The sequence below is a fragment of the Saccopteryx bilineata genome, chromosome 1 (genome assembly GCF_036850765.1).
Source record: "Saccopteryx bilineata isolate mSacBil1 chromosome 1, mSacBil1_pri_phased_curated, whole genome shotgun sequence".
In the NCBI taxonomy this organism is placed as follows: Eukaryota; Metazoa; Chordata; class Mammalia; order Chiroptera; family Emballonuridae; genus Saccopteryx; species Saccopteryx bilineata.
In genome coordinates, this window is record NC_089490.1 from 155343799 (window position 1) to 155356269 (window position 12471).

Here is a 12471-nt window from a genome sequence, read left to right on the forward strand (position 1 = left end):
ACTAAAACCCTATATTGTTAAGGAGGAGGGGGAAGCGACTGCGGATATAGGACTTTACCTTGCAACCGGGCAAAAAGTTGGGAATGAAGGGAGGAGCCCGCTTGGTGCGCTTGTTTTCCCGGGAATTGTAGTCCTATTAAGCAAACACAGGGCATAATGGGAGCTGTAGTCTTCCTGATAGAAAACTGAGAAAGTCGTTTAAAACTTACGAGGAATGTAGATATTAAACTCCTTAAGGGCAGAGACTTTGGTCTGCCTTGTGAATTGTTGTATCCCCGGGACCTAATACAAAGCTTGACACACAGTGGATGGGACATACAATTTTGAGATGAATGAATGAAGAAATCATTATAGAGGGTTCCTAAAGGTAATGACGCAATAGATTATGGGACTTGTAGTCTGGAGCCTGGAGTTCGTTCAGGCGTTGGTGGCATATATATAGTACTTATTTATGCTTATTCATTTTGGGGTCATATCCATAGTAAAAAAAAATATTCGTTATTCATCAGAAATTAAAATTTAACTGGGTATCCCAAATTTTTATTTCCTAATCTGGCCACCCTAAGAACCCCCTGTCTCAGGGCCAGGAATCTTGAGAAGCATGAGTAACTCACACCCCCTTGTACAGATAGGAAGACTGAGGTCACAAGGTGAATGTACAACAGCCCTGGGCCACAATGAGTTGATATCCCAGGCTCCAATATGGTGGCATCTGTGCTGATTAACAGCACTGGTTTCAAGTCCCAGCTCTTCCACTTCCCAACAGTGTAACCTTGGTCAAGTCACTTCACCTCTCTGACCTTCAGTTTCCTCAGCTGCCAATCAATTAATAAAACACTCTCCTGTTCCCCAGAGGTATGTAAGAATCAATCAGATAATCCACAAGAGCCTGACCAGGCGGTGGCACAGTGGATAGAGCATCAGACTGGGATGCTGAGGACCCAGGTTCGAGATCCCGAGGTCGCCAGCTTGAGCGCAGGCTCATCTGGTTTGAGCAAAAGCTCACCAGCTTGGACCCAAGGTCGCTGGTTCAAGCAAGGGGTTACTCGGTCTGCTGAAGGCCTGTGGTCAGGGCACATAGGAGAAAGCAATCGATGAACAACTAAGGTGTTGCAATGTGCAATGAAAAACTAATGATTGATGCTTCTCATCTCTCTGTTCCTGTCTGTCTGTCCCTGTCTATCCCTCACTCTGACTCTCTTTCTCTGTCTCTGTAAAAAAAAAATTTTTTTTTAATCCACAAGAGCCTGACCAGGTGGTAGCGCAGTGGATAGAACATTGGACTGGGACGTGTAGGACCCAGGTTTGAAACCCTGAGGTCACTGGCTTGAGCACAGGCTCATCTGGCTTGAACACGGGCTCACCAGCTTGAGCAGGGGGTCGCTGGCTTGAGTGTGGGATCATAGACGTGATCCCATGGTTGCTAGCTTGAGCCCAAACGTCACTGGCTTGAGCCTAAGGTTGCTGGCTTGAGCAAGGGGTTACTGGCTGTGCTGTAGCCCCCAGGTCAAAGCACATATGAGAAAGCAATCAGTGAACATCTAAGGTGCCACAACGAAGAATTGATGCTTTTCATCTTCCCTTACTGTCTGTATGTCCCTATCTGTCCCTTTCTCTGACTCTCTTTCTGTCTCTGTAAAAAATTTAAAAAAAAAAAAAAGATAATCCACACAAACTGACTCAGAAAGAGGAAGGCACATATTAAGTTCTCATAGTGTTGGTATTATGAGAATGCACCCACTTGCGCAGCCCCAGGACTGTTGCATCTGCTCTGCTTGCAGGAAACTCTCCCCCACTTTTATGGTTAGCTCCTTACTAAAATGCTGTTGAGCATTTCTTAGCTCCATGTTTATCACCCCCACCAGAGTGAGACCTTTATGAGGGCAGAAACAAGATTGTTACTTGCTGGAACCTCAGTGCCCAGAATAGAGCCTAACAAACAGTGTTAAGTGAATGAATGAGTGAGTGAATGGACGAATGAGTAGTGAAAGCTCCAACACACCAGCCCACCCTTCCTAGCCATTCTTCTTCTTCCCCTGCCTCCAGTCATTCCCCAGGCCTCTTCAGGGAGGTCCTAGGCCCAAGGAGTCAGGAGTGCCCTGGCAGGGAGGAAAAGAGACAAGAAGTCATTCTAGCCCACATGCCCTTCTTCACCAAACATTTATTACTTGCTTCTTCCATTCACCCCCCATTCTCCCAGGCCAGGCTGTGAACACACAAGATACATATACACACTCACCCAGAGATAAGCCAAGACAGGGACCTGAACATGGCTCAGACAATGAGACTTGGACCCTAGAGTTGCCCATGCTGCCTACTCTCCTGAGCCTTGGATTTTCTGTCTAAAATGTGGAGGGTCAACTAATCCTGCTCTGTGGAAATGAAACCATGGGCATCCCAAAGAATGAAATGGAACATTTTTTCTGAGTTTTGCAAGGAGGAAAGGAATTGTTATTTATTCAATCATTCATTCATCCATTCATTCATTCAAGAAGCAGTAACATGCAGGGATCAAGAAGGCACCTGCCTGGGTTTGAATCTCAGCTCTGCTGCTTCCCAGCAGTATGACCTTGAATAAGTTACCCAGCCTCTCTGGGCCTCAGTTTCTCCATCTGTAAAATCAAGCTAATGGAGAAGTTTTGTGAGGATTAGATAAGTTAATACAAAGATGATTACAGAACACCAGGCACCAAGTGACTTATAAGGCATTGTTGTTATTATTATTCATTTTAAAGCATACACATAATAGTTTGAGGGCCTTTTTATGGCTTGTGCTGTCAACATCCCAGGAGGGCAATGGCTATCGGTATCCTTATTTGACAGATGAAGAAGCTGAGGCTCATGGTGTTCGGCAGAGCTGGGGAATGGTAATGGGTTATAGATACCTGAGACATCTAACAGGCAGAAGACAAGGATTCTTGGAGACAATTCTGCCACTGTCAGGGAGGAGGGTGAGGTAGGGAAGGAGGAGGGGAAAAGATTCCTGAGAGTCAGCAGAAGGTATGCTTCTGAGTCCAGTGCTTCCAAAGCTCTGGGTCCCTGAGTACCTTTCATATGCTGGACCCTGTTCCAGGTGCTGGGGACACAGTGGTGACCCAGTCACTACCACAATCTCCATCAACACAGAACTCGCAGTTGAGGGGAGGAGATGGATCTATGACCAGATGATCGAAGCTATAAAGGCACTCACAAGCAGCTGTGGGAATTGAGAAGAAGCCAAGGTGGGAGGGAGAAATCAGGGTAGACTTCCTGGGGGAGATGATGCTAAAGCTGAAACCCAAAGGGTGGGCAAGGTAGACGGTGCAACTAAGCCAGCTCAACGTAGGCTTAGAATGCAGGCTGAGAGCTTTGATGGCGGCCCAAGCTCCAGTCATCCCAAAGTCTACCAAGTCCCCACCCTGCCTACTCTCATCCCAGATAAACACATCCAGAACAGGCGTCAGGAAAATATAAGAATTATTCAGCTTATTGTGCACCCAAATACATTCCAGGAACTCTTTCCAGCCATGTCCAATAGAACTTCTCATGATGATGAAAACATTCTGCTTCTACAGTGTCCAAAACAGTTGCCATGAGCCACATCTCTATTGAGTAATGTAAATGTAGTAGCTTGACTGCTCTGGGTTGAATTTATATGTTGGATTCCTAACGCCCAGGATCTTCTAATGTGGCTTTATTTCAAAAATAAGATCATCGTAAATATAATCAACTAATGTGAGATCATACACAAGTAGGCTGGTCCTAATCCAATATTATTAGTATCCTTATAAAAAAAAAGATGGGAGGAATGGGAAAATTAGGACACAGACACACACACACACACACACACACACACACACACACACACACTGGGAGAATGCCTTGTGAACATGAAGGCAGAGATGAGGGTGATGTGTCTATGGACACCAAAGATTGCTAGCAAACAGCACAATCTAGGAACAGATTCTTTCTTCTTCATGGCCTCAGAAAGAAACAACCCTGCTGGCATATTAAATTTTTCCATTGATTTGAGAAAGAGAGAGAGAGAGAGAGGAAGGGAGGAGGAGACACAGAGAGAGAAGCATCAACTCATTGTTCCACTTAGTTGTTCCATTTAGTTATGCACTCATTGGTTGCTTCTTGTATGTGCCCTGACTCACAACCACAGTGCTCCAGGATGATGCTTTATCCATTGAGTCACCTGGCCAGGGCCCTGGCTGACATCTTGATCTCAGACTTTCAGCCTCCAGAACTGGGAGAGAATAAATACATGTCTGCTGTTTAAGCCCTCTCATCTATGGTACTTTGATAGAGCAGCTCCAGCCAACCAATAACCCAAGAAACTGAATTTTTAATTTTCATTTCATTTTAGTTCATGATAAATAGCCACATGTGGCTAATGGCTGCTATACTGAACAGTTCAATAAATGGTTTCAAGTCACCACATACACACCCTCATTGTGCAGAGGGAAAACAGAATTAGGGGGCTGTCCCAAGAACTTGGCAAGACAGAGACAGGAAGTACCATAGGCATTGCTTGGTCCTGGGAGGTCGGAGAAAGAGAACATTCTACCACCCAAAGGTGGCCACGTATTGAGGGTGTGCACCTGTGCTCTCCAATATGGCTGCCACAAGTCCCATGGGTTATTTTTTTTCTTTTTTAAACTATTTTGCCAGATACTGTGTTAGGCAATTTACATGGTTATCTAATTTATTTATTAATAACATTTTTTTTTGTGACAGAGACAGAGAGAGTCTGAGAGAGGGACAGATAGGGACAGACAGACAGGAAGGGAGAGAGATGAGAAGCATCAATTCTTTGTTGTGGCACTTTAGTTGTTAATTGATTGCTTTCTCATATGTGCCTTGACCCGGGGGCGAAAGCAGAGTGAGTAACCCCTTGCTTGAGCCAGTGACCTTGGGCTCAAACTGGTGATCCTTGCTCAAACCAGATGAGCCCGCGCTCAAACTGGCGACCTCGGGGTCTTGAACCTGGGTCTTCTGTGTCCCAGTCTAACGCTCTATCCACTGCGCCACCGCCTGGTCAGGCCCACGGGCTATTTAAATTTATTGAGTGCTCAATAGCCACATGGGACTCCTGTACTGGTAGGCACTGGCGTAGAACCTTTAACCATTGCCAGACGTTTTATGGGACACATGAATGCCACTCACTGTGGCAAGCACTGAGCATGTAACTACAATTTTATTCTGTGGGTTCTGTGTGTTATCAGCCCATTTTACAGATGGAGAAGGGCTATGTATGCTGTTAGTACTAAAGATAACTCTAGAGAGTAGGCAAGTTTCTTGAGGCCAGGAGAACCAGACAGCTGCCCCTCTGCTGGACCCCAGACTCGAGCCCGGAGGTGGAGGAAGGAGGCTGCTAGGGGACCAAGATGAGAGTTGGGGCAGGAAAGGGGAAGTGAGCAAGTAGGGGCGATGTCAACTGTCCCTGCTCCCCACCCTGATAGCCTCATAATGCTCAAATACTTTCAGCAGAGTGGCCCGGTCACACACAGGTATGCATGTGCACGTGCACGCGCGCACACACACACACACACATACACACCTCAGACAAAAGGCCTGTCACACACAGAAATGTCTATGCACATGCAGAGGCACATCATGTGCTCACCGGCACAACTCATTCTGCCCCCACCCCACCCCCCTCTCTCTCTTCCTCACACACACACACACAGACATCCACACACCACCTGCCCTCACAACCACTCCCCCGATCAAGCACACAGGCCCAAAGACCTTCCCTGGTCACAGACATGCCTCCTTTAGAATCCCAGGAGACGCACAGCCCCTGTGCCATCATCCCTATGCAAAACTGTAAATAAGAGGGAGGCTGAGACATCTCATACCATCATTGAGCTTCCATGTTGCCAGGGCATCAAGCCTACAGCCTGCTCCTCGTTGCCTGGGAGCTCCACTGAAGCCCAGAGAGGAGCCGGGACTTCCCCAGAATCACACAGACAGGAACTGGGGCATACATAGTAACTCCATTTATCCCCATTCCAAGGTACTCTCTGTTCCAATGAGCGAACCCCTCCTTCTCTGAGGAGACCATGAAGCATCCACGTGGCATCAGCAGACCTGGGAGCTGCAGGGAGGACCACAGCACCTTGAGACACCTGGTGGCTAATTGCCCGGTTCCATACTCTCCGTCTGGGCCTGACTGCTGCCTCCCTGCATGTTCCCAGGCCCCTGGCCCACCCTTCCTGGGCCTCCTCCGGGCCGAAAGGAGGGTTTGCATGGGCAGGTACCCAGCAGTTGACACACAGTGGCTCAAACACTTCTCACGCTGGAGATGCTAGTCAAGGGCTCCCGCATCCGAAAGCTGAACGACCGAGATCCCCGAAAGCTGTCCCTGGGCCTCAGAGAGCTGTCAGTGGTGGAGACTCCTGAGTGGGCCTCTGCGGCCCGTGCCAGGCAGTCTCCAGGCCCTCGCAGGCCCAGCTTGAGACATCCGCAGCAGAGGAAGCCCAGCACAGCCCGGCACACTTCCCGGCTGCGGAAGGAGTAGATGAGCGGGTTGAGAGCTGAGTTCAGCACGGCCAGTGCCAGGATCCAGTCCATACCCCTCAGGTACTCCTGCGCCCAGATGTTGGAGCCAAAGATGTCAGCCAGCAGCAGACCGAAGAGTGGACCCCAGCAGACCACGAAAGCCACCAGGATCATGAGCACGGTATTGAGCAGTCGGCGGGCCTTGCGGCGGAATGGGGGGCGCGAGGCCATCTGCCCGTTGGCCCGCACCACCCGGAAGATGGCCCCATAGAGCACTGTGATGGTGGCCAGGATAAGGGCAAAGATGACCACGCAGAAGAGGATGTAGGCTTTGGAGTAGAGCGGGAGCAGGCTGGAACATCTCTGGAAAGAGCACATGCAGTTCCAGCCCAGCAGGGGCAGCAGGCCCAATAGGGCAGCCAGCAGCCAGCACAGCCCAATAAAGCCCAGGACGCGGCCCTTCTTCGTGTCCCCACTCTCAGCCACGGGCCGCACCATGGTAGCAAAGCGCTCAGCAGCAGTAAAAAGCAGGCTGAAGGTGGATGCAGCCAGGGCCATGAAGAGTATGCCCTCCCGCAAGAACCAGGAGGCTGGTGCCAGGGAGAAGGTGCGGGCCCCGGACAGCAGGACGTTGACCAGGTAGGCCAAGCCAGTGAGCAGGTCACTCAGTGTGATGTTGACCAGGCAGTAGTAGACCCAACGCCGGGACCGCATGCGAGTCACGATGGCCACCAGCACCAGAAAGTTCTCCAGCACCACCAGGCAGCTCACAGCCACGAAGAGCCCCTGCAGGACCCCGAGGCCCCTGTCCTCAGGCTCGGCCCGCCCCACCAGCCGGCCTGAGTGGTTGTAGTGCAGAATAATGAGCCGGCTGCTCCCACTGTCCACCAGCTGCTGACAGGCATCAGGGGCCTCCACTGAGGACCCTGTGGTATTCATGGCAGTCCCCCAGGGCAGACTGAGGACCAGGCTGGCTGGGCCCAGGCAGGGTGGAGCCGCTGCCTTGCTTGGTCTTGGTTTCCTGTTATTTGAAATTTCCTGTTATGTTTGAGGTACCCCTGGGTAGGGGTGAGGCCCAGGCGGGGAGGGGCATCCCAACGGTCCGCTCCCACCCGGGGCCCCAGGAGGGCGCTGCAGAGGCCTCTGCTGTGAGACACCCTCCACCTCTGTCTCTTTCTATTCCTCGAAAGTCCAGGGGGTGGGGGCCCCAAAGGGAGGGAAAATGTGTCCCTCCAAAAACACTTGCCACCCCTCTTGGCTAGGTGACTCCCTCCAGAACCCAGCTATTCCATCCCTGTCTTCCCAACTACTCCAACTGTGCCATCTTCCCTCTGCAAAACACCACAAGAGGAACAGGTGTGCCCATGAGAGGCAGAGTGGGCAGGAGATAGGGGAGGGCAGCCAAGCAACTGCGGCCTCTGACCAGCGCTCCTCCCTTTGTTCACTACGCAGTTGTGGGAGCAGGACCGTTATAAGGAAGCTCAGATTAAGGCGCTGCTTGAGGAGGTGGTAGCATCTTGTCACTGGAGGTGACCAAGCAAACACGGATCTGAAGGGGCGGTTTGGGAGGAGGGGCCATGCAGGCAGCTGTGCAGGCGGCTGGGGTTTGAGGCTGGGGGCTGGGGGTGGGGGTGGAAACGCAGTCAAGTCTTTCCCAGGTGCTACCCTGTGCAGCGAGACAGTTGGTTCTCCGTGCTGGGCTCACAAGGGCCCACCTGACCCGGGCACATTAACAGAGAGACACATTGCATGTTCTGAGGCTACACCTGTATCCTGGATTGAGTTCTGGTTCCAGGCTAAATGTGGACCTTATACAGAGCTCTAATCCCAGGCTGAGCCCAGATCCCGGGCTGAGACTGTGATCATAAACTGATCATGACCCTGACACATGGCCCTGGAGGAGACCTAGCCCTGGACTGAGCCCTTATCCCAAGCTGAGTCCCAGCTCTAGTTGAGCCCTAACCTCAACTAAACCCCAACCCCAGCTGACGTCCTGACCCCTGGCCCGGAGAGCAAATTCAGGACTAAAGGACAACGCTAGTGGGGAGCAGTGTGACTGATGAGGCAGAGCTGTCCAACAGTGATCTCTCCCGTGAACCACTTGCTGACTGGGAGAAAGGCCATACACGCATCATATTTTACTTAATCTCACAATTACCTCTGTGCTTCTGAAAAACAAGCCCCCTTTAGAATCTTCCCTGAAGACATAGCTCTAACAATATACAAGTTCACACACAAAAGGTCATTATTGTTGTTTGTAAATGAAAAATATTAGCACCTTCAATGTCTGCACACAGGAGAGAGGCTGATAAATTATGCTGCCTCTAGAGTGGAGTGATTTCCAGGTCATGTTAAGGGGGGGAAAAAGTACAAAAGAGCTTAGGTCATATAGTAACTTTGGTGGAGTAAAGAAAGGGGATAAAATATGCACATATCTGCTTGTTTTTGCAAAACAAACACAGGAAAGATAAACCAGAAACCAAAAGGAGGTTACCTACAGAGGCAGGGGTAGTGGTGTGGTGTGGTGTGGTGGTGGTGGTGGTGGTGGTGGTGGTGGGTGGGATTGAAATTTAAAATAAGGCCTGACCTGTGGTGGCGCAGTGGGTAAAGTGTCGACCTGAGATGCTGAGACTTTGGGTTTGAAACCCCAGGCTTACCCAGTCAAAGCACATATTAGAAACAACTACTATAAGTTTATGCTTCCTTTTCCTCCCCCCTTCTCTCTCTTTCCCCTCTCTAAAATCAATAAATAAAAATCTTAAAAAAAAAATTGAAAAGAAGGATTGACATCCTCTGAATGTCCCTCTTTGCATAGTTTTTTTTTTAACTCTCTCTTTTTTTTTTTACAGAGACACAGAGAGAGTCAGATAGATAGGGACAGACAGGAACAGAGAGAGATGAGAAGCATCAATTTTTCATTGTGACACCTTAGTTGTTCATTGATTGCTTTCTCATATGTGCCTTAACCATGAGCCTTCAGCAGACCAACCCCTTTCAAGCCAGCGACCTCGGGTCCAAGCTGGTGAGCTTTTTGCTCAAAGCAGATGAGCCCTTGCTCAAACTGGCAACCTCGGGGTCTCAAACCTGGGTCCTCGGCATCCCAGTTTGATGCTCTATCCACTGCGCCAGTGCCTGGTCAGGCTCTTTGCATAGTTTTGAACTTAGTTAATGCTTCCTATAGTCAAAGATTAATAAAATTAAATCAACAAGGATGGAGAAAAAGAGCTTTCAGATGAAATAGAAAAGAAATTAATGTAATTGCATTTCAAATGAAAATATAACCACACAAAAATAGAAAAGAACCAGCCCATGTGACTTTGGATACAGTACTTACTCTAAAGACAAGAGGAACTGCAATGAGATTTTGCACTTTGTTGAGGAGATTTGTTTGCAGGAGTGGCATGGGGAGAGTAATTCTGAAACTATCATGTGCATTTTGAGACTGAGCATAGTAGCAAATGTATTGATATTAAGAGTCAGATTTTCACTGTAAATATGGAATAGGAGAATGCAGAGCAAATCCCATAGGAACAGAATAGGAGTGAAAGTGTCAGTGTGGACTTGTGATTTAAACAAAATTCTGGGCCCTGGTTAGTTGGTAGAGCGTCAGCCCGGCATGTGGATGTCCTGGGTTTGATTCCCAGTCAGGGCATTCAAAAGAAGCAACTATCTGCTTCTCCACCCCTCCCCCCTCCCCCTTCTGTCTCTCTCCCTCCCTCCCCCACCTCCCATAGCCATGGCTCAATTGGTTCAAACAAGTTGGCCTCCACCGCTGAGGATGGTTCGGTGGCCTCCACCTCAGGTACTAAAAATAAAAATGGGCCCTGGCCGGTTGGCTCAGCGGTAGAGCGTCGGACTGGCATGTGGGGGACCCGGGTTCGATTCCCGGCCAGGGCACATAGGAGAAGCGCCCATTTGCTTCTCCACCCCTCCTTCCTCTCTGTCTCTCTCTTCCCCTCCCGCAGCCAAGGCTCCATTGGAGCAAAGATGGCCCGGGCGCTGGGGATGGCTCCTCGGTCTCTGCCCCAGGTGCTAGAGTGGCTCTGGTCACAGCAGAGTGACACCCCGGAGGGGCAGAGCATCGACCCCTAGTGGGCAGAGCATCGCCCCTGGTGGGCGTGCCGGGTGGATCCCGGTCGGGCGCATGCGGGAGTCTGTTTGACTGTCTCTCCCCGTTTCCAGCTTCAGAAAAATACAAAAAAAAAAAAAAAAAAGGCTCGGTTGCTGAGCAACTGAGCAAGGGCCCCAGATATGCAGATCATCGCCCCCTAGTGGGCTTGTGGGTGGAACCCTCTGGGTGCATGCAGGAGTCTATGTCTCTCTGCCTCTCCTCTCACTAAAAATAAAAAATTAAAATAAAATAAACAAAAATCTGGCTGTCAGGTAGCTCAAGTGGTTGGAACATTGTCCCAGTGCACCAGAGTTGTGTGTTTGATCCTCAGTCAGGATATGACGAAAAGAACAACGAAAAGAAATATAAACAAAAACCTGTTTCCTGATCCTATCCACTGAAACTTCCCAATAGCAATGAGAGCATCAAACACGCAGATCTTGGCTTCTGAATATCATCCCCTTCAAAAAAAAAAAAAAAAAGAGTGAAGCAGGGAGAGTGCAAGATGAGCCTGGAACATGTAGGTGTGTCAGAAAGTGAGAAAGTGCTGCAAGGCGGACGGCGACCTGTCACAGAGATGCCGGAGCCTGAGGGGCTGCTGCTGGCCAAATTGAAACTGTGTGAGCACCAGCAATGAATGACCTTAAAATCAGAGAGAGAGGAAGTAGATGGTGGGGGACAGGGGGTGGGAAGTTAGTGTTTAATGGGGACAGTTTCAGTTTTACAAGATGAAAAGTTATGAAGATGGATGGTTGCACAACAACCTGAATGTGCTTAATGCTCCTGAAATGTACACTTACAATGGTTAAAATGATCGATGTTATATTGTGTGTATTTTACCACAATCAAAAAAATTAGAAAAAAAGAATCCTTCCAAATGATCCAGCAATTCCACTCATAGGCATCCACCCAATAACAATTAGAAAAATCAGGCCCTGGCCGGTTGGCTCAGTGGTAGAGCGTCGGCCAGGCGTGCAGGAGTCCCAGGTTTGATTCCCGGCCAGGGCACACAGGAAAAGCGCCCGTCTGCTTCTCCACCCCTCCCCCTCTCCTTCCTCTCTGTCTCTCTCTTCCCCTCCCGCAGCCGAGGCTCCATTGGAGCAAAGTTCACCCAGGTGCTGAGGATGGCTCCATGGCCTCTGCCTCAGGTGCTAGAATGGCCCTGGTTGCAATAGAGCAATGTCCCAGGTGGGCAGAGCATCACCCCCTGGTGGGCATGCTGGATGGATCCCAGTCGGGCGCATGTAGGAGTCTGTCTGACTGCCTCCCCGTTTTCAACTTCAGAAAAATACAAAAAAAGAAAACCAATTAGAAAAATCACTCTTTATAACCACCATAGTATTAATTGATCCAGGCAAGAATCAACAATAAACGCTGAAATTATTCGATGGAATTTTGTTGGGGAGCAAGATACTTACATAGTCTCAAAGTAGCTTTCTACAGAGTACATATTAATTACAAGAGAAAAATACCTTACTCTGGAAGCCTGGTGAATGTCACCTTAACCAAGAGACCCAAGTTAACATCACCGAAATTATATACAATAAATAAATATGGCTGGCCTCCTGATAGGACACACTGAGGAGGACACATCACTTCTGTGATATTCCCACCAAAGTATACAACCTGCATCAGATCATGTGGATGCATTAGACAAATCCACACTGAGGACATCCCACAGAATAACTGGCACATACTCTTTGAAAGAGTCAAGGTCATGAAAGGTTATGGAAAACAAAGGCTGTCTTGGATGAAAGGAGACCCAAGACACATGAAACTAAATGCAGTGAGTGGTCCCTGATTGGATACTAGAATGGGGGAAAAGTTGTAGGTAAAGACAATATTGAGGCCCTGGCCAGTTGGCTCAGTGG

General features: G+C 49.2%; 1 protein-coding gene across 1 annotated transcript; it reads right to left on the minus strand.

The window, feature by feature from the left end:
* Positions 1-29: 29 nt before the first annotated feature.
* On the minus strand, positions 30-7492 carry S1PR4 (sphingosine-1-phosphate receptor 4). The gene is made up of 2 exons (XM_066253377.1): positions 5847-7492; positions 30-133 (listed from the first exon to the last, which is right to left on the minus strand). Exon 1 carries the CDS (start codon positions 7426-7428, stop codon positions 6271-6273), a length of 1158 nt encoding a protein of 385 aa, XP_066109474.1. The 5' UTR covers positions 7429-7492; the 3' UTR covers positions 30-133; positions 5847-6270.
* Positions 7493-12471: the final 4979 nt, after the last annotated feature.

Bases quoted from the DNA above. Each gene is read 5' to 3' on its own strand.
- S1PR4 (XM_066253377.1), bottom strand. From the start codon at position 7,428: ATGAATACCACAGGGTCCTCAGTGGAGGCCCCTGATGCCTGTCAGCAG.